This window comes from Platichthys flesus, chromosome 4, assembly GCF_949316205.1.
Source record: "Platichthys flesus chromosome 4, fPlaFle2.1, whole genome shotgun sequence".
NCBI classification, from domain to species: domain Eukaryota; kingdom Metazoa; phylum Chordata; class Actinopteri; order Pleuronectiformes; family Pleuronectidae; genus Platichthys; species Platichthys flesus.
The window spans coordinates 12,541,996-12,564,872 of record NC_084948.1 but is presented as its reverse complement, the minus strand read 5'-3'; the positions used below and the strand labels follow the sequence as shown (position 1 = coordinate 12,564,872).

The 22,877-nt window shown below is 39.9% G+C and overlaps 1 protein-coding gene across 1 annotated transcript in view; it reads right to left on the bottom strand.

The window, feature by feature from the left end:
- Positions 1-8,035: 8,035 nt before the first annotated feature.
- gucy1a2 (guanylate cyclase 1, soluble, alpha 2) overlaps positions 8,036-22,877 on the bottom strand; it is a 36,997-nt gene continuing 22,155 nt past the window's right edge. The window contains exons 7-9 of the mRNA XM_062386655.1: positions 20,116-20,259; positions 14,727-14,881; positions 8,036-14,569 (exon numbers count right to left, since the gene is read on the bottom strand). Coding sequence (XP_062242639.1) covers positions 14,350-14,569; positions 14,727-14,881; positions 20,116-20,259 — 519 coding nt within the window. The 3' untranslated portion in view covers positions 8,036-14,349. The remainder of the gene's footprint in view (positions 14,570-14,726; positions 14,882-20,115; positions 20,260-22,877) is intronic.

Genomic DNA, 22,877 nt, shown 5'->3' with positions numbered 1-22,877 from the left:
CATAATTTAGAGCTACCTTTATGATTTCTCTTGAACCAATGGGATACATACATGGGGGACTTATTTTTCATGCTGGATGATAACAGCCTCCACACAAACATCAGACATTGTTGAGCATGGCAGCCATCAAAAAGTGAAGGGAGACCAGATCAAGAAATCGTTTCCCTCCTCCACCTTAGCCTAATGAGAAATTACTTTAAAATCAAAGGATGATATTACCTCCCGGTAAAAAAAATGGCTATGTTGAAACGCTTTGACCCTGCTTATGTCCACAATGCTTCAGCTATATGGCCCCCACTCTGACTTCCAAGCACTTATGGATACACTCAGCAAACACCGCAACTTGATTAAAGTGAAACACAGGGGAACCTTTTAGACACTGCAATCTACAAAGGACCGGACTTTGAAAGAACAGGAAAGCAACACATAAAATTGTACTTAAAACTCAAAGACACAAATGCTCTGCCACATAAACAGAGCTTTAACCCGAAGCATGTCTTTGGAGGGATAATAAAATCCTAATTACTGAGATTTTACAGGATTTGTTTGAGAAGGGAAGATCCCCGACAGAGAAAACACTCTATCTGACAATAAGACAGAGGGGATTATCCTGGAGTTTTCCTCAGATGTCTACGAAGACACACAAATTATGAGAACACCAAGAGAGGAGCAACAGATCATTCTTTTGATCTCAGTTTACTCTATGACCCTATAACTCTCAAAAAGAATTTCCAAAACATTCTGGCAAACACTACACTTCAAGGGCCAAACTGAAGCCACTAATGATGGGCATGGAAATGCCAAGGGACCCCAAAGTAGCTAAGAACTGTACTAGAGGATCAGTAAACCCACTACCACAATACACCCCCATGACACACTCATATTCACTTTACTTAATCCAGTGTAGAACTGGACTCTCCCAGTGCTAACAGGGCTAACACCCGCCTGGTTCAACGCTTTCAAAAACATGGACTCAACAATATGATCCAGAGGCATGGCATGGCTCAGAAGACCGGACTCCAGGTTCGCTAATGGATATGACGAAATCCACCATGGGGGCATAGCATAACTAAACCTGGACCAATAAAAAAGGGAACTTTATACTCAAAGATATATACATGGTTAATGATGCTCTTGTTTATGCTGACTTCAATGCACTGTTATTTTAATACTTAAAACCTAACCAGGACCTGAGACACGTAGTTTCAGGTCCTGGCCCCATTAGGACCGCCCTTTGGTCCCCATGAGGCCCCCTGTCCTGTCAGGAACAGTATTTATGTTTGAGAAATTTCAAAAGAGGTAACAAAAACAGCAAATACACAAACACACACACACAAACACACATCCATACACAGTGAAATATACTGTCAGACCTTCACTGTTGGCAAAATTGATTTCCCCAATTCATTGAGTGTCTTGTGTCCTGCACAAACAGACAGCAGGTGCCAGTCCCTCCTCTAATCAGCTGCATGTTTGCAGTAATAATGGGTTTCTCTTATAATGTATGCTACGTGATTAGATTACAGAGCAATCTGATTGGTCGAAATTAGTATCTAATGAGAGCGTGGTAATGAAGTTACAGGATGTTCCAGGAAGTTGGGAGGCTTCTGAGGGCATATCCTTGAATAACACACAACAATACACACACGCACACAGTTACACACAGTTTGTTTCCTCAGCTGCTCATTTGCATCCAGCTGTACAGCACTGGACTGATTTCAAAGTTTAACACACACACACACACACACACAGAGAGAGAGAGAGAGAGAGAGAGAGAGAGAGACAGAGAGAGACAGAGAGAGAACCATGTATAATATCTTGTTTTAGTCTTACAAAAACAGCTTTTTTAATGACCTAGCCTGCAAACTAACATTAACACTAATATTAACTGACCTTCATATTAAAGTAAACATGTCTGTGCAAAATGTATTGAATTGCAGTCAGCAGCCAGACTTAGTCCAAAGGTAACTAAATTCACCAAGAATTTTAGCAGTTTAACATGTTGGATATAATTCCTGAAATCTGTGCAAAAAAATAAATATTTAAAATCTCTATTTGATTTTCTGAGGGGACTGAGGTGCTATTGTTTTTTTTCTGTGAATTTATCAGTGAGAGCATATTATAAAAAATAAATAATTGCTGTGAATTCTTGTTATTTTGTTGTTTCCTTGCACATATAGTAAAGTTAGTCATGAACTTCAACCAGTGGTCAGCTTGGGTTTTAATCTTTCAGCTCCAAAACAAACAAAAACAATGCAGCCCTCTTACAAAGTATAATATAAATTCCAGGCTGTCTAGGGCAGTGGAAATTTTGTTTGCTGCAACACTGGTGCTAATGCTGTGTTTTCTAGTAATCCTGTAGGTAAAAACACTGTCCCAGAGAAATTATGCACTGATCACGGAGATTAACAAGGATTTCACATATCAGCCGCCGCAGAGACATCTCGGAAAATATATATGTTCATGTTCCAGCTGGAGAAAGAGGCATCACTTTGCTCGTCCTGTCAGAGATTAAATGTCCACACAGCTTTTATAGTATAAAAAGGCACACATAGGGAGGGTGAGAATCTGCGGTTGCTCCACCAGCTCTCACAGACAGACACTTGTAAATACACACTAAAAAACCCACGTGCAGATTCAAGCAAAGGGCAGCCTACTCACACGGCCTTGTGAGGTTGCCTCTATGATCTTTTAATTTGCATGGATCCACACTAATCCCCAATCCTGCTCATCTCTTTTCCACTCTGGTGACCCTGGTGGAAAAAATAAAAGCAAGGCAGGATGTGTGGGTTATTGCTTGTTTGTGATAAAGTCGTCTGAGGTTTCAGTTTGTCCGTCATCACCGAAACTCCAGGGGAAATTATTTTGAACCTATGTCTCTTATATTTTTTCACAATGCAATTTTAATGCAATTTAACCCATAACGCATACAAATAAAATAAAGAATCGCCAATATTGTACCCATAGTGTGTATCACTGTCTGTATAAGTTTCTAGTATAATTTAAAATAAAGCTGTGCTTTCATGCATTTAATACTTCAAACCCTGTACAAATTCAATATCATTGTAAGCTATTAAAAAATAAAATCTGTTATTACCATTAAAGTTGGGTATCATGTTGGATTTTTTCGATACCCGTGTTTACTTCATACTTCTAAAACGGATCTGGTCTGAATTGTCTCATGGGCGTCCACAGCTGATGTTTTTTTCACAGGTTCAAGCAAGTCATTTACTATCGAATGAATCCTTTCATATTCAGGGGCTTCTTTAAGTTTGTCATGTTCCTCCCTTTATTCTAAATTGTTTTCATCTATTTGCTCCGTGTCACGTGTGTGGGAATCATTAAGTGTAAAAAAACAGACCCATTTCCTCCCCCATAGCATTTTGTTGATGTGTTGACTCGAGTTTGAGGTAGTTCCTAGCTAACTGTAGGCTTATGTGACATGCTTCCAGAGCCATGTAGAGAGTGTGCTGCAAACAGAGTTTGGTGCTACGTTAACCAGATGTGAGATAATGTTTATGATGCCTTTATGAGGCATTTATTCAAGTACATAGTTCAGGCAACAAAATCAGCTTTGTGATTTGGTCCAGTGGGTAACAGCTGTGTAGGAACTGATATCCAATCTCAATTAACATCAGCGCTTTAACAGAGGCTTTGGAGGAGAAAATAAACCATGGACATTTTCTGAAACGTCTAACTGGAATTAAAATGGAGTGGGAAAAAGAAATATGGAAAAGGCGGCAATGCAATTATACAGAAGGTTACAGGAAAGGCTGTTGAGTGAGAGACGTGGCTGTAGGAGGAAAGAGGGCAGAGTGATGTGAAAGAGATGAAAGAGGAAAACAAGTGAGAGGGCAGCGGTGATTCATTATTGAAGACCACACCCCTCTGGGTTGCACAAAATACACACAGACACAAAGATGCAGATTTACACATGCAAGGTGGTGTAGTGTGTGTGTGGTGACACGCCCCGTCAGCCACAGTGACTGACAGTTTATCACTAAACAAAAACCACGAGGAAGATGAAGGTCACTCCTTTCTTCATATATCTTCATCAACATGTCCACAGGCAACAAGTAGCCCGTATATTAATCTGATCAAGGTCACAAGACCAAGACATCAAACCTTCTTTAGTTGATCTTTCTCCTCTTCCTATTTGATCAGTTCATTCATTTTCTCTTGAACTGCAGCTCTCACTCGTTTGGTTTCTTGTGAATTTTATATTGGCCCCTATTTTGTCTTCATTAGGGGTAAAAAAAGAAAAAAGAAAGTGAATTCATTGAAACACGTGAACAATCCAAAGGTACTGTTACTGGAAAAGTATTTTTAGTTCCAGAGAATGTCTGTGTTTGATTTCTTTAAAGCCGTTTTCACACGTGAAGTCCAGAGGACGTCTGCAGAATTGGTTCTCAACTTTCAGATTTTTGCCTTTCACACAAGAACGACACAGAAGATTCTCAGCTCAGACACGTTCACAGCAACACAGAAATCCAGGGGGGTTTTCAGGGAAGGGGTGGAACTCTCACTGCACTCAACTCAGGATAGAACAGTAACATACAAGCTAACAAGCTAACATAGCCAGCCAGTAGAGCCAACGCAATTATCCATGTATGAGCATGGTGTATCAAATCCCAATGAATCGATTGGCTTACTTGCTAAGCCTTTATGGAAATGTGTTTACCTGGCTTCAGATGCAGTGGGTTCGACTTCAGCACAGGACATAGCTAAGAAGTAAAAGTTACAAAAGTCTGTCCTGCGACCTTTAACCTCTTTCAGTTCTCACAAACGACTCCAGGCACGACTCCAGGCAGCGCTGTATGTTTGTACACATCAAAAAACGAAATGATTTTGAAACTGGTATTTCAAGGTTCCAAACTGTTGTTTTCCAACAAAAGCATATAAAATGTTAGCATAGTTAGTCAAGGAGGACTTTGGTGGACCTGTGCCACTGCATTATCATTGTAGCTATGTCATTCTCACTGCAGAAATTCTTCTGCTAAAACTCAAAGACAAGCATCCACACCCTCCCTGCTGTCTCCACACAAATCAGACAGCATCTCCTCTACAGATGCATCCATGAATAATGACTGCATAATTCATTTTGATGCGGAGTGGTCTGACACACACACATACATGCACCCTTATCCCACACCACCCTCATAACTCCATGTTCAACTGTTAAACTGTCAGCACCTCCATGACTCAGCCCCCTTCATTTGGCTAATATGACAGGCTCAGTGTGTAAATTACATGACCTTTGTTCATTCATCCATATCATTTGTTTTCATTTGCACGTTAGCTGGTGCGATGTTATGCCGCTCGCAGCCCTGTGCACGTAGGATGGTCCATGTGAAATATTCAAACCCTCCCATGTGCCAATTACTGTAATGCAAGTATATTTACATATATGGAGTGGGTGAGGGGGTAAAAGATAAAGGGAGGATGGATGGATGGATGGATGGATGGATGGGGAGTTGGAGGGTCTGAGGAATGAGGAGAGGATGGGATACATCTGAAGAAGGCTGGGTGAAATAAACGGCATCACTGACATTTTCACGATTTTTTTGATTGTTAAATTCAAAATACCAGCTTGTTATCATAGTTTACGTGGCAACCAGTTTAATTTTGCACCTCGCATGCAGGCTGTAAATCAAAAACACAGTTATTTAGCGTTGGTCAGATTGGTTCTCTGACCAACGCATTGGTTTTCAGAGAACCAATCATCCGGTAGTTTCAGTGAAACTACCCAATAATAGAATAGATTTGGACCAAATGAAATGATTTGCTGGTTTATATACCTCTCTGTCACTAATCCACCTGCCTGCTCCCCGTGTTCTCACTGGGCATGACCTGTGTCCAGCTTGAGAGACATAACCTGCTTCAAGACATGCTCTTCAATCTCTGGACATTGTCCGGACGGGCTATATGTGCGACCAAGACCCATTTTTCCTCCCAGAATGTTGGAAGGATGCTCTGCAGAATTCATTGCAAAGAAAAACACGTAATCTCTGTAGCAGAATCAATATTTTACATCCGACCCTCTGCAGGCTGTGCCTCCCGTTACCTGAGTGGTCTGTGTTTTTGTGGACATCTCTGAGTGGAGAATCTCCTGCTGCGTTATTCCTGTGTGAAAGGAAAGCTGAAGAGAAGGTGTGGAAAAAGGCTGTACACTGCTAAGCTAGAGATGATAGGCTGGTTAGCAAATGGGCCACGGAAAAGTCAGGAAGTGCGCTTGGACATTGATATGGCGTCTGTATAATTGAAAAGAATATCTCCCAACTGCGAAAATATGCGTGAAACCATCTTAAGTCACAACGCGAAAACTTTGGGGTGACGCCATCACTTATAAACCAAAGTTAAATCGGTATTGGTTGTAGCCTGCTCTTAATTGCTTCTCCAGGCTTACCAACTTTAGCTTTAAGATGTATCCTAAGTACTGATTTAAAGGTTCAGTGTGTATAAGTTAGTGCTGAAGTTACATGTTGCAGCTAAATACACCTTACCTCACCCTTCCCTTCAAAACACGAAGGATAACCTTTTATAACCTTCAGGTGCCATAAAAACTCAAAAGGTGTGGTGTGTCCAGTCTGGGCCACTGTAAAAAACATGGCGGCCTCTGCAGAGAGGATGTAATATAAAGAATTGAAATATAAAGCGCTCATTCTAGGGTAAAGAAAACAACAAGTCATACAATTGAGGTGAAACGCAGGAGTGAAAACATCAATAGGATTATTTTAGATATTTTAATTTCTGCCAGATCCCTTTCACCAAAATCCTACACACTGCACCTTTAATGAGGAATTTCAACCTCTTCTGTTAATCCTTGGTTTTGGAAGCAGGAGAACTGTGTTGCAGGGAGAAATGTGGAATAACTAAACAATGAAAATGCTCTTTGAAGAGGAGGGAGTCAAATCATTTTGTGAGCAGGCAGGGAAATGATCTCCACAGTATAATCTTTGTATATGCAAGACTGGCCTCAAAAACCTGTTTCGACTCTGCCATCAGGGATTTCTCACATTTCGACTCTTTGACACATGACAGGTGTAAGTCCCAAAAAATGAATGATGGCTGGATTCAGTGTAGCTGCTGTCCTGTCCTGAGTCCTGGAGATGAGCATGTTGGCTGGCTGTCACACTGTCTGACTGAGACACCTGAACAGAACAGAGCGACAACTAATGTCATAAGTAGCTATGATCAGTCGAAATGTCGTCTGTCAAAAGGTTTATAATTACTTAGTAGTCATTCAAGTTTAATTAACGTAGTAGCTGACAGAACTAATCTAAAATCAAACCCTTTATGATTGAAAGGTTGCGTTTTGGAGCAGCTCCTCATTCCTTGTAATAGGTTTGTTGATTCAAGTTATGACTATTTGACACTACCCGACTGGATAAACCTGGTTAACTTGCCCAAAAAGCATGAGGTTTATTCCATTCTCAGTGTGGAGCTCAGCAGCACTAATGCGATACTTGCTCCTGTGTGTATTGGCAAACATTTCCAAACAGTTACAGGGTTCAGTGGCTCATCTCACTGCAAACCCCTGAAGCTGAGGAATGAAAGCATATGCAAAACCCCACATGAAGTGAAGAAGCTGAAGGGAGACAATGAGAACACCCACACAGACAAAGATTAAGGAAATGTTGCCAGGTCCAACAAATTAGGATTTGTTCGGATTCATCCTGCCTAATGATCAGGATCCATCTGGCACATTCTGCCCCTGCGTTCCATTAATCCAAGCCACACTGGAATGGAACCTGTAAATGTACCTGAATAAACTATTGATAACATTCGCTGAACAAATGGCATTTTAAATCTAGCTTTTATTTTAATGCACCTGACTCGTGAAACAAAATACAGCACACCCTTGGGTCCCCTTCTACCCTTTAGACATTTTTGAAATTTGATTTTAAACCTTCCAGCTCCCTGCTGCAATTGTTTTCTATAACTGTATTTTATTTCACCCTTTAGTTTTTCCATTTAATGTAATCCAAGACCAAATGTCTTTGTCTTTTGTTTTTACTTTTATCACACACACACACACACACACACACACACACACACACACACACACACACACACACACACACACACACACACACACACACACACACACACACACACACACACACACACACACACACACACACACACACACACACATTCATGTTTAAACAAATGTTAAAATGCATGTATGAACAGGAACAGCCAGAGTCTTTCTTCCTTATTAAAGATACTTGTGTTTTTTTTATTTACATCATGTAAGACAGAAGATGTTCCCTTAATATCAGTCAGAAACTAACAGCTGTCATTCAGCCTCTTCCTCATACAAACCTGATGCTAACAGCAGCGCTCGTGTCCAGGGTCAAATCTGCACATCTGCAATGTGGTATCATATCTCAGTACAAAACAATGACCAGATTTTTGACACGTGACGTCAGAAAGAGAAATGATGATCGCTTTCACAAATATTTTGTAGAGCTGAAGAACAAATGTCACAGAAGCTACTGCTCAATAATCAATAATGTTTGTTCCTGCTATTAAAATGAGGCTAATGTCAGAGTAACTGGGACCAGTCCCACTTCACTGTGTGTCAGTGGGGATGAGCTGGATCTTGGCATCAAGACACTTTATAATAATGTCCTGCAGAAAACACATGATAAGGAACTTTTTTCTTCAATTAAAATGACAGTGTCATGCTCATTAAGATAAAGAAAATCATAAGAATTGTGATGTAGAATAAAAAATATTACAATAGTGTCAATGAAAAATCCCTAAATTGATTTGGATTATTAAAAAAAAGGACTTTACTCAAGGGTAGGAAGGTTTGTGTGTCATTGGGATGTCGGGATCACCAGCCTTACTTGAGATGGCACAGACACTGACACAATGTACTGGCTGCAAAATGAGACAAAGCAGTGGAAAATGTATTCTCAAGTAATCTCAAATCATTTTGTGAATTATACCAAAGAAATAAAGCATATAATTTTATTACAGTTTTCATTTTTCAGATTTAATATATTAAATACAGGTACAGTAGGCCATAATTCTACGTTTGTATATTGCGAAACTCAATATACTCTCAGACTCTATGTAAAGATGGACGACACGAAACGTCACTGCTTCTTTCCACTATCCATTAATAAAAAAAATTATCCTGGTTACTAGCCCATTTTGAGCCAAAGTCTGCACAGTAACAATTGACTGATGGCGTCAATCATGACATCTCATACTGATTTTCAATTTGAGAGCAGGACTTATTGATTTCACCTTCAGATTTTGCAATGCTTTCACTAAAAACTCAAAAATAAATTCCAAGCGTACAAGAAAAATATCGAAGAGCAGAGCAGAAATCCAGGAGCAGACGTTTCCCGCTCGCACAGATTCAGTGCGAGCACGGGGAGCTGGATCTGCAGTGCAGGAAATCTAAGAACAAGCAGGATATATTTGAGTTCAAGCACAGGGGTTTGAGTGAGAGTGTTACAAAATCTGTACGTGAAAAAGTCCTGTTCTCAAAGAGAGAGATTACAATAAATAAAGATTAAAGAAAAAAAACTATAGTTTTTATAGCATCAAAAAACAATGACCATGACTAACGTGTCCCATCCGCCAACATGGAGGAGGCAGGATTTATGCAGCCAGCTTTAAGGCAGCAGCTGTTGTGTCGTCCATCTTTATTAAGTCTATGGTTCTTATAGCGTTTGACACAAACACACAGAGTTTGCATGGCTTTGTCTATATCGACACTGGCCCCGCCCACACTCAAGACAGGCTTACGACAACGTTTGTGTTTGACAAAGTTTTCGACAGCAGAGCTTGGTTGTATTGCCACTGTGACTGCGCTGTGTGCCTGTGTATGAATAACAGTTCAGACTGCAGTGTAATGGTCCATGACTGACAACACTGCAGAGAACCAGTAACTGCAACACCTCCGCATCAGCATATACGTGAAAGCTTTGACCAAATGTCTAATCTTACGCCAGGAATTTGACACACTTGGAGACATGAGCATTGGACACAAGTTGAGTGGGCGTAACGCTGCTGTACCATCCTTTATTTAGCCTAGATGCAGAAATCAGACACCAGCTGAAGTTGAGTGTAAATGACACCTGCACTAGATTTATGCTACAGCAGATTTATTACGTACACATTAACGCATGTATGCTGTGTAGAATGGTACCAGGGTGACAGCTGGAGAGCACACTCTATATGGGAAATCATCCCTCGGAAAAAAGACCAACCGCGCAGGCTCAACTGTCAAATACACTTAAGTCTGCTTCACCTACTCTACTGTGTTAGGACCTTCAGGAAATTCTGCCCTTTCTGTCGGATTGGAAGAAAACAGTAGTGCCCATGCTCCATTTATCCCACTGTATATTTAACATGTTTTACAATTGTTTGAGAAAAATGTTGATTTAATTCAAGCCTTTTAATGGCAGCCAAATATAGCAACGATGGCTATCACTGTTCACACTGTGGTCACGATTGACCATCATTATCTTGCACGTACTCATCATTCTTCAATAATCTTGTATAATAACTATTCTTTTCTTCAGAATGTGGATATGAGGCTCTGTTGCTGTGCATCTTCCACAATAATGTCCAATTGCTACCTACCGTGTATTTCTGGTTTAATCCACATTAATAAGGGACAATTATTCTATTACCTTATGATCAGCTACTTTTGGTGTCACAGGTTGGTGATGCAAATTCAGTTTCTCTATATTAGCACAAAAAGTATCAATGTGACTGAACGTTTTGGTCACAGGAACTTGTCTCTGTTGCTGCAAAGGATTCAAATGTGGACAAAATGATGCTGCTTTCATCACATGGAGCCTCCACTAAAAATAATCTAGTGATTACATTTTTGAGTTGCCACTTGTCTTTAAAGGTTATATGTACAAGTTTTTAAATATCGCAGCAAACATCTATGTAAAGACCTTCAGGTTTGTGAAGCCAGATGGCCTCAGCTCTGATCCGCAGTGAAGTAAACACGACAACTGGGTGTACACAAAAATTGTCATCCTTTTTCTGCACCACAACATTTTTCACAGAAGTCACTGGCCCAAAAGTATGCCTCCTGCAGCTACACCTTATTTTAAAATGGTTGTGAATAGGTTATGCAAATGAGACATGGACGATCCATTTTCAGTTTCCTCGGTAGCTAGCAGGATGTCTTTTTCAGGCTTCTGGACTCGTGTTTAGCTGTTGCTTTCCACGAGCTTCGCACCACTCACAAAGCATTTTCTTTTTTTTCTGAGATGATGACAGATTCAATCCCTTGACTTAAAATGTCAAGGTTGGCCCACAAAACGATATAACCTGGTTAAGATGTATTGCACACATTTGATTTCTGGCACAATTCCTGATAAATTTAGGCTAAAGACTGACTGGATTTATCTTCAGGTGCATTTATTGACTTGTCCATTGTTAATTCTATAATGCATAGTTTACTTTAAGCCATAGGAAACAACTAAATACTGGATTTGACTTATTTTTGTTTATGGGATTATGAGTAAGTATGCGTACATGAAAAAATATTCTCAAAAATATATTTGTTTTCTTGGTTAGCAAAACCGTCTGTTTTCATCGCTAGCAAGATCTTCAAAGATGTAATGTAAAATTAAAAGGGGTTTGATGCTACCGTTTGATGCTATCTGATAATTAAATCGAATTCTTCTGATCTAATCCATAGTGAACCAACTGCTGGTTCTATGAGGGAGTATTCGGGCCATATCGAAGAATCAGAAATGAGAAAATAATGTAGTTATACACCGGAAAATAAAGAAATAACATTATGAGAATATAGTTGTAATATTACAAGGGAAATAAAGTCCTAATACGAAGTCAGTCAATTTTTTATATTACAAGTCATAACATTATGAGAGTAAAGCCTAAATTTCCATCTATTTATCTCTCTTACAACATTATCCTCAAAATAGTATCACTTCATCCTCGTAATATAACAACTATACTGTAAAATTACACATTTAGATTTCTCGTTATATAACAACTTTATTCTCATAATATCATTGCTCGATTCTCAAAAAATCTGATTTTCTTAATTTTTAAGTGATGATTATACTTCCTCACAATGGCAGATCATTTTGACAATTTCCTCCTATATTTGCAAATTGTAGTGCTGGTGTCAGTCTCAGTTCACGGACGCAATGCTCTTTAGGGTGTGAAATGTTCAGCTGTTGATGGGTTTTAGTTTTTGTGTCAGAAGTAAATTACCTGTCTGATGTTTTCCTGCTATGATGTGTTAAGCTAGCAAACAATGATCATTTTGCCACCTCGGATCAGTGGGTTGACAAAGTGTTTCACTACTGAAATGTTTCAAACAGGCAGTGGGAACCGAACCTTTACTGAAGAAGCTGCTGATGTGATCTAAGAATTCAACTGGCACATTACATGATATATTTTAGAGGCTCAGCAACCAGCAAGTAATTTGGCAAAATGTAGTCAAATGGCAAAGTGTTCTTCATGTTTCACACTCTCAAAAACAAAAAACGAATGTTTTTCTGCTATTTTAAACAATTATTTTAATTAATTAAATATTTATCAATCTATTATGATTTAGTCATCAACAACAAGTTAGATTTAGGTTATGTTCAAAACTCTCTGTGTACCTCTTTTGATGATATAAACATTTCATTAAACATTTAAAAATGTAATATAACTTTCTGTCAGCCTGTAAACTGCTCATTCGAACTCTGGTATTGAAATTTGATTTGTACTTCACGTTTGAAGCAATGTAATGCAAGTTAAATAAAATATTTACCCAAGTGGGCAATTCGGTACAATATTCAAAGACAACTTTAACCCTTAAAAAACTTGATTTTGTTGGCCAGTGTGTCGGATACTAAGCTACGCTGAAGTAATTGAAAAAACCTGTGATTTCCATTTTGATTAAGTCATCTTCAATCTACCAATAAACCAGTAGACTTGAATCCTGTTATACTTGCAAGGGGCTGGTATATGCTTTTTCTCTATCCATGTGGTAAAAGACAATGCAATAAAAAAAGATCATATGTGTAAATGTGAGCCGTGTCAAGCGTGCATACTGTGACTACATGTACAAGTTAGTATAGTTCTGTATTATTAGTACTATATTGTGTTTATTATTGATTTATCTGGACTAAAACCAATGGATCGAATTTCAAATATTTGATCACTTTGAGGAGCGCTTGATTTATGTTGCTACTCAATAATAGTAACGATGACTGTGTCAAAATAAAGTGCACAGCTTGTTGGGATTCCTGGTAGGTTGCTGGGATAAGGTACCAGTGACTTGCAAGATCAAGTGTATAAATGTGGCTCATAAATTTTGGCACGTAACATTCACTCATACAAAACCATGACTCTCCTGTGTAGCTAATCACACTTAGATGCGCTCTCTGGGAACCGCAAAATATTTGAAGCGCTCCGTCTTCTTTTTTCCGTTTCAAATATTTCAAATGAATCCATATTGTTTTTGTCCTGATTTGAGCAATAAAAAGGCACTGAGCTGGGAATAATTTTCAGTCCTAAACATATTACCTGCAATGAAATGGCTGGGTCATTGTTGGTTACAGTTAGCTGTGGGTTAGAAGCAGAAAAGGCTCTCAAGATCAGCATTAGTTGTTTTGTGTGTTTTTTTGGCATTGATCCTTTAATGACCCCTTTTCAAATCTATGTCCTTAAACATGCCTCTCGTTAGTCTCTCTCTCCGCCACTGGTCTGAGGTTAGCGGATGGGTGTAACAAGTAGCAGATGTTAGGAGCATGATTAGTAAAGCATGACATGATTTAGGGACAGTTGGAAGGCGAGTAAGGGGAGCTGTAGTGTTCGTCAGCAGTGGTCATCCTCATACAAGAAGCCATGTTGTTAACTACCATAAGTCCAAAAACAACTTCGTTCCTCAGCGTCCGCTTTGTTCCAACATTAATGATTGCAACACTCATCATGTAAATGGTCTCTCTCCAGGTTTTTCCCAAGGTTTAGATCCAAGTAATGGTAGCATTTAGGAGAGAGGACCACTTGAGAGAGCTGGACACCACATATGAAGCTGAGGAATCCAGCTGGACACCAAGTTTTATTTTAAGGTTTCTCCAATAATCAGTACACCTCCCTGGGGAAGGCTCCAGGTTGCTGCGACTCAAGTCTTTTGAACCATGTCTCCCTCTCACAGGGGGATATGAGGGCATGTTTTTTAAGTTCACACAGGCCATCCCACAAGCCTTAATCCAAGTCTTTATGTAATGCATATTGCATATCCAAAGATCCGAGCGATCGATCTGCTGCATGTACCGCATGTCCAAATCCAGCCTCTCGCATACTGAATACCTGCGCATCCCAGTCTGTGTACGAGGCCTACAAACTTGTTTCTCTTAGAAACATGGTCCCGATACTATAGGAGACTTTCCTCATAGAGGCTGGGGGAGCAGAGCGGGAGCTGGTCAGTGATGCATGGCTGTGAGACGTCCCTGCCTCCAGGAAGTAACACATCCCTGGGATGTCTTTGGGGAAATTATCAGGGAGCTCCGACCGTGAGCGAGGGATGAACGAAAAGGAACGGTCATCCTTCAGCAACCTGGAGAGGAGAGGAGAGGAGAGGAGAGGAGAGGAGAGGAGAGGAGAGGAGAGGAGAGGAGAGGAGAGGAGAGGATACATTAAAAGAAAACATGTATACATAATGATATTGTGTATACTATAAGACAACAGGAGGATGTATGTCTGCTGGTACTTACTGGTAAGTCGTGGGACTAACATTGATACACCTCGGGTGGCTCCCCGATTCAAACTTGCTGGCAAGTGTCACATTGTTCCCAAACAGGCAGTAACGTGGCATTCTAACCCCGACCACACCTGCCAGCACTGAGCCTGTGTGGATACCTATCCTCAGCTGTAGGAGATACAGGAGGGGGAAGAAGTTGGTGGGAGAAGATTGTGGAGAAATAAAAAGAAAGAGGTAGAACGAGGTAGATGGGTCAGAGCAATAATGAAATAAGCACAATTAAAAAAGTACAGAAGAAAATATTATTTTATTCATATGTTTGAAAATACTGCCCTTGACCTGGAAATAGAAGATATGCAGTTCCTGTTGTTAGTGTGGCTTCACTACCTTAACTAGGACCAGGAACTAACAATAAGTGATTTGAAGATTTGAATGGGAATTTATATATCTAAGCTTAATACGCCCCTCCTTACTGATCAGCAGATGCTTCAAAGATGCTTCCATTGTTAAAGACAATCCTTTGTTGAAGTCCTGATCTTTTCTCACTGTTAGTCAATGTCAGCAAACTCTTGTTCAGTGCATGAATTGAATCCCTCCTGTCATCTAAGATAACTAACCTTTGCCACAACAACACAACTGACTCTGTTGTGAATAATAATGTATTAGATCATCTCTCTGAAATGAACTGATGACATTCTCCTGCAGCACAAAGGCTATTTTGTTCTGAACCAACCTATTGATCTCATCCACTAGTCATCACATATGCATATACACCACACACATGCTAACACACAATTGTGCATTCACAACAGCCAGTGGCCCCCAGTAGATTTCTAGGGCTCCACTTGTGCATCCCATCGCCTCGGCAACCAACGCCACTGTCGGCATGCCAGCACAGTACGAGGTAGTCATGGCAACAACATGCGATGGGGGTAGTGAGGTAGAAAGAGCTGAGACGGATGGACGGACAGAGAGGAAGACAATGGAGACAGAGAGAGAGAGAGATTAAACGTATATTTTGAGGGTAACTGTAAAACCTAGACATCATTGGAAGAGAGAGAGAAACCGCTAGAGACAGAAAGCGAGGGCGCACGAGCTGGTAGGTGCACCACTGTGACCTATTTTTAGCTAAACTGCTTCCAGATGGCCGTGCACTTGTCTGTCTCCACAACAGACAACCACTCACAGACACACAAACAAGTCTGTATCCAGCGCCCACTCTCCTCTTTTATTTCTTGGTCTCAAAACGCAGACACGGTAGCAACTCATACGCTCTTCCCCTCCTCTTTCGCTGTGAGTCAGCATCCACAGCACATGGTGCTCTGCAAGCCAATGAGCAAATGGTGCGGCAACAAATCAGAGTCCAGCCTCCGGCCAAACTGACGGGCAGATGAGGAGACGGAGATAGAAAGAGGCAGAGAGGGGGAAGTTGTTATAGAGTCATTGTTGTTTCGATCACTCAGGTACCAGTTTATTAGGTACACCCAGTCCTGCAAACAACCATACTGCTGCAAAGTTCAGTTGTTGTTTGACATACATTACATTACATTTCATTTAGCTGACACTTATATCCAAAGCAACTTATAATAAGTGCATTCAACCATGAGGGTACAAACAACCAATACAACAAGAATCAAGAAAGTAACATTTTCTTCAAGAAAGCCAAACTACTAAGTGCTCTAGGTAAGTGTCATTTAAAAAAAGCATTACTTTAAAAAAAAAATTCAAGGTATAGTCGGAAGAGATGTGTCTTTAGTTTGCGGCGGAAGATGTATAGACTTTCTTCTATCCTGATGTCATTGGGGAGGTCATTCCACCATTAAGGAGCCATGACAGCAAAGACTCGTGATATTTTGGAATATTTAGCTCGCAGTGAGGGAGCAACAAGCCGATTGGCTGATGCAGAGTGGAATGTACAGGCTGGGGTGTAAGGTTTGACCATGTCCTGGATGCAGCACGGTACACTAGTACTTACTAGAGTTTTGAAACGGATGCGGGCAGCCACTGGTAACCAGTGAAGAGAGCGGAGGAGCGGAGTAGCGTGAGTGAATTTAGGTAGGTTAAAGTTTACAAGCTTTAAACACAAACATTCCAGTGAGCAAAATCTGAGTTAGCGTAACTGATTTAGCATTAAACTGCTAGCTTGATTACATCCAGTACATTTAACTTACAGTCCTAAACAAATGTCTCCAACACATGAATCGATAGTTGAAAACTATGAAAACAGACCAACTTGTGGCTAGACAGTGGTGGAATGGTAATCTTGGCTGTTGTCTAATGGTTGCTCATAAACTATGTTATGTGAACCATGTCCTTGAAGCTATCTATTGTCTTTTCAGTTGCTGATCAACTGTGAAAGGATCTGCGAGAGTCAAACGTTTATATGACTTATAAAGCAGTACAATATTATTCTGCATTTGAGCTTCCCAACCTAAGCGGATAATCAGAGGATAATGGCCATGTGTGAATATGGTCTGTTAAAATAGGATTTGTTCCAGGGCTAATGGATACAGTTCATACATAAAATTAAAATACAATAATCTGATTAATCAGTTGTGAAAATTATAGTTACAGTGCTAAAAGTATTGCAGAACATTTATCGACACCATGCTACAAGACAGAAAGTGCAGCAGTAACACACATGCAAAGAATGATCAATGTTTGGTTTCTGTATGTGTTTCTCTCTTGACATTTCACTCCTCTGTATATTTATCTCTCTGTCCCTGGATCTCTCTCTGTCCCTGGATCTCTCTCTCTCTCTCTCTCTCTCTCTCTCTCTCTCTCTCTCTCACGTTTCTCCCTTGCTAAACATTTTCCCTCAGCTCTCTATCACAGCTCTCATACTGGTTTGTATAACTGGAGTTGAGTGCACTCACTGAACAGAATTTATCATGCTGTAGTGTTGAATAACCCTATAACTCTCCTTCATACCGACATGAAGAGACGATAGATAAGAAAAGAGGAGAGGAGGGCAAAACAGAGTGCAATATGTGAAACTGCAGAGTGAAATGAAAGGGGTGAATTTAGGCTGCAGAGGAAAGTGTGGAGGTGTGGGACAGATAAAGAGGGGAAGAAGAACGAGAGAGGGAGAGAAAGGGGAAGAGCAAGAGAGCAGGCCAAAAATGCTTGGCAAGGCGTATCTATTTTGAGACAAATGGACAATGTTAGGAGCACAGCAGTACACAGAACAGTGTCCTGTCTGTTATTCAGCAGCTATCTGTCTTAGCTGCTCTCTCTCTCTCTCTCTCACACGTACACGCTTTGCTCCAGCCAAGTCATTCTTTAAGTTTATTATTAAACAAGTCAAAAGCAAATGATCGCAGCGGTAACAAAATCTATAAATGTTTTTTCTCAATCTCCAGTTCCATTAAAGACCAAAAGCAACAATATTTCCCTGTGTTCAAGAGTTGCTCGAACAGAAGGGCACGGTCCACCAACGGCTATTTCTTTTTCCTTGGAGTTGTCCACAGGAAGAAAGATATAGAACACCAGTCCTGTCATAGGACCAAATCGGAAAAAAGCACGACAACAATGATACTGATCTAATGGTCTTCCTCCCTTGCTATGCTACAATTGTTGTTTATGTTTCACTGAGCCAGATACAAAATACAACTTATTCTAGGTCATGATGTTGACTCATATTAAGGGCATTGATTTCCATGTATAAGACCCACAACAATACCAAGTCAGCCCAAAGACAGATGGTGACCTTGAGAGAGCCTGGATAGAGAACAGACATAAATAAATCATATCCTGTGTTCCCTTTTCGTTCTAATGAATTTACATGAGAGGTTTAAACCCACTTCCCTGGATTGTGCAGCTTTCCTTCCCTCGCTGAAGTCACACACCACTCACTTGGCTTTTGAGTTGATATTTATGTAATATCAACTATGACTCTGTAAGTCCACAAAGTAATAACACGCATATCTGTCTGTCTGTATGTGACTCATATGTCTTTAGAAGTCTGTATGGAAGTCTGTTCCACACTTGGCATGTGTCGGATTTGGTGCTATTTGGACACATGATACATTCAATATAAATATGGTACACTTTGAACTAACAGGTGAACAGCTCTTTGTGCAGAAGCTCTGGCGTGACTTTAGGGAGCTCGGGACTAAGCCCTGTCTTTACTTGCTAAAGCTCAATTGCTGCAGGTCACTTTTACAGTTTCAGAAAGAAAGCTGCAACCAGCATCACCATAGGCCATGCAAACAGCCCATTCCATACTGGCAGGTTTACAACAGGCATTGCACTAGCATTGTTAGATGCAGTTAAAAACCTGTTATGGTAAATATATTTCTTGACAATAGATTTTAGCAGTTGTACCTGCTGAAGGTGGATCAACACTCACAGCACCGGCTGCTGAGCATGTGGTGAAAAACAGACAGTTCCAACATTACATAACTGCTTCGAGTGTCCCATTGAGAACATGCAAAAAAGAAACCATGAGAGTAAAAGAAATAGAGCAGAAGGAACGTGTTATATTGCATATTGTGCAGTGCTATGGTTAAATACAGCAAATTCAACCGCGTTGGTTGAATGGCACACAAACAATAATAACACCAAAATAACAAAGCCCTCCTTCTTGTTTTTCTAAAATTTAAATCTTAATCAATGTGTTGATTGTTTCTAATCCCTAAATACTATTGATCAGGTTCAAGTAGCTGCCCCACAACACAAAGTTAGAACTGCAAAAGCTAAAAATTAAATATCTTCCTGTCAATTCAGATGTCCTACTAAGATATCACTCATGTTCCTCACTCATATCAGCCCATCCATCCATCATCCGAAATATGTCAATCACAACACAAAACCAGCCCGACAATAACATATTCTGTTGTCACTATGGCATATCGCCATGACGCAACCTGTAGTGCTGTAACCTTGACTGTCACTGTGCATTCTGAGAACGTCAATAATGTGCAAATCACAACTATATACACAAATATATTCTGAACCGGTATAACCACAGAGTCGGGACAGACATAAGCATGCAGACGCACATGTGCATGTTTTAGAAAACGCAGTATAAAATGATGTCACCTTACAAGTGAGCATCTAACACCTTAACACCAGTTTTAGTTAATCTTCATTGCTTTGTAGCAGGAACTGGTTATACAACTTTATGTTGACAATCAACAATATAGAAAAGGTAATGAAATCACAGAAAACAGCAGTAGGGGGTCAGCTTATTCCTGTAAAAGCAGAGTGGTGTTGGGAACATAGGGATTGGACTTTTTCTTGTTATTGATTCCTTTAAAAGCTGAAACTGCGTCATTTCTTATCTAGACATGTATGGCTCTTGTGTTCCTGCATTTTCCTTTCAGTGATCGTAAAGAGGAACCAAGCCAGGCGTCCTCATGCCAATTTAATGTGTCATGTACGGATGAGGGAAAACTCACCTTGATGGGTTTCCCGTCGGGTGTCAGCACTTCCTCGGAAAGTTCCATCATCTTCAGGGCCATGTGTGCGATTGGTTTGGCATGACTGTCGACCTTCTTGTGAAGTCCTACTGCTACACAGTACGCGTCACCTATTGTCTCGATCTGCGTCAGAAATGGAGGAGGAGGGGAAGACACCGAAATGAAAAACAACTTAAACACCATATCCACTTAGCAGTAGATATAAAGAGCAGCCCTTCATTTCTGTTGTAATATAACAACTACAGTATCTGACTTTCTCTCTCTTGTATGTTGAGGCATTAAGGTCACCTTGAAGAGACACAATTCTAAGATTTTATAGTCATAATATTAGAAAAATTAAGTTATAATATTATCATAAAAGTGATTTGGAATAATTTAGTTTTAATATTGCAAGAAAATTCTTAATTTTACGAGATTTAAGTCATAATGTTAGAGGAGGACTATAAGAAGATGGGTGCCTGCGTTAAAATGAGGAATGATTTTGTATTATTAAGTTTTACTTTAGTTTAGGTTCCACACATAACTTAATCATTTTGTTCATCAGCAACACATTATCTAAAGTACCAGGACTTTGAAAAGAATGTATCTATTCTGACAAAATAACCACTCAGACAGAGGAAATGTTTGACAGTGGTCATCTGTACATCGTTGGTTTTATAATTTCACACTGAGATTGGAAAGATACAGGATATAGATGCAGTGGGAATAGCCTGGGTTCAATTTGTTGCTTATTTTTAAAAAAACTATATTCTCGTATATCGAATAAAAACTGTTTTAACATACTGAGCGCCAGTAATCACCAAAGAGAGCCAGTTAAACCTTTACAAGACAGTATAAAAGGCATGAGCAGTAGGTTTAGTTTATCTTATTTTGTTTCTGATAAACCTTGAACGACATTTAAAGGATAAGACCAGTGCTCTTCCATATTTTTCTTATTGTCAACAAATGTCATGAAAAGGTCAAAGCCAGCGATGTGCAATATTAGTCCATCCCTCAATATTTTATGACTCCCTTACCCTGTCTGCGGCTCTCTATCCTCAGCCCATTAGTTCCTACTAAAAGCATCAATCTTTAAAAATGGCTTTCAATTCACTGTTTAATTGAAATAAAAATACTGTAGAAAAATGTTAATAATGTCCTGAAACAGCCTGCTTTGTACTTTACATCAAATATCTCCCAAACAGGAGTTCATAGTGGATTTTTTGGGAACTATTTTTAGGAGCAGATTAATACATATTTAATAAGTTCACAGCAGCAGACCTACTTATAAAAAACGATGCCTATGTTAATTCTAATCTGTGAGTTTAAATGGACAATTAGGCCAAATTTGAAAAGATTCTCTTCAGGTGTTCTTTAGTGTTCACTAATCAAAACAGAGAAGGGTAAGGTCACTTAACTTGACATTTGACTACTAAAATCTTATCAGTTAATCTTTGAGTGCATATGAATGTTTGTACCAAATTTTAAGAAATTCCCTCAGGGTGTTTCTGAGATATGGCTTTCACGAATCAATCTGGAGCGTTCTTTATCAGCTGAAGTACATAGAAACTTATCAGTGGCTTTTTTGTAGTTCCAATGTGAAACAATCTCAGTTGAGAATTTAACCAGCAATGTGATGATTCCAAAATAGAAAAGGATTAATATGGGTGACTTATTAAATAGATACATCACCCCCGCAAGGTGAATGATTTTTTGCAATTTTATTACACTTAATCCGTTGTCTACAGCAACAAGGTCAGATATTACTACTTATTACAACTAATAAAGCAATAGTAAGACACAACATGACCTTAGATTTATATCATCGTGAAGACGAGTCATTCCCAGTCCCTGGTTGGGCTTAAAAAAACAGAGACTGCAGTGGTGGCAAGTACCTTTCCAAATGAAGTAAAAACCATCTACTTAAAGCTAAAAGAGCAAGTGGTAATAAAGCCAACAATGAGTGCCACTTTCAGGGATGTGTTGCTGTGTTTCCAGCTGAACGAGTGAGCTTAATGTCAGGACAGCATGAAGACAGAAGAGCAAATGGCAGAGGGGGAGAAAAGAAAACTAGGAGACAAACTGCTCTGGTTTAAAGGCTCGCCACCGGCTAAATTGCTTCGACAGTTACCATGACACTGGGAACATATGGGTTCCACCATCAACGAGGCGACCATATGCGGAGGGAAGATGGAGGCTCAGTCTTGTTCTTGCTCTCTCTTTTACATACACAAACATACACAGCACACACTTGTCCTTTGCTACACACACAACCCCCTAACATATTATTCAATCCGTCTGCTGTCCTCTCTGTAGCTTTCTCCCTTTTTCGAGACAGCTGACAAATTTCTAGGGGATAAGACGGAGGAAACATGGAAAGAGTAAAACTGAAGAGAAGAACTGACTCTATGACATTGGTTGTAGAGGACAAGGGTAAAGAGAGGGAACAGCAGCCGACCACAGCGATGAGTGTAACTAGGGCCCAGAGCCACACTGTCACATGGACAATATTGACACATCTTTGTTCAACTCCCACAGACTGGCCATTAATCAAATACATTTTCCACAACACAAGCACGCACACACAAACACGCACACACAGACAGGACACACACATAGTGTGCACACACACAGTGCACACACACACAGTGACACTTTAAAGAACACAAGAAACCAAGGCTCTACTTTTCGGGGAAACTGTCACTTCCTGGGAAACAATTACTATTTGATGATGCGCCCTCCGTGTCCACATAATCCCTTAA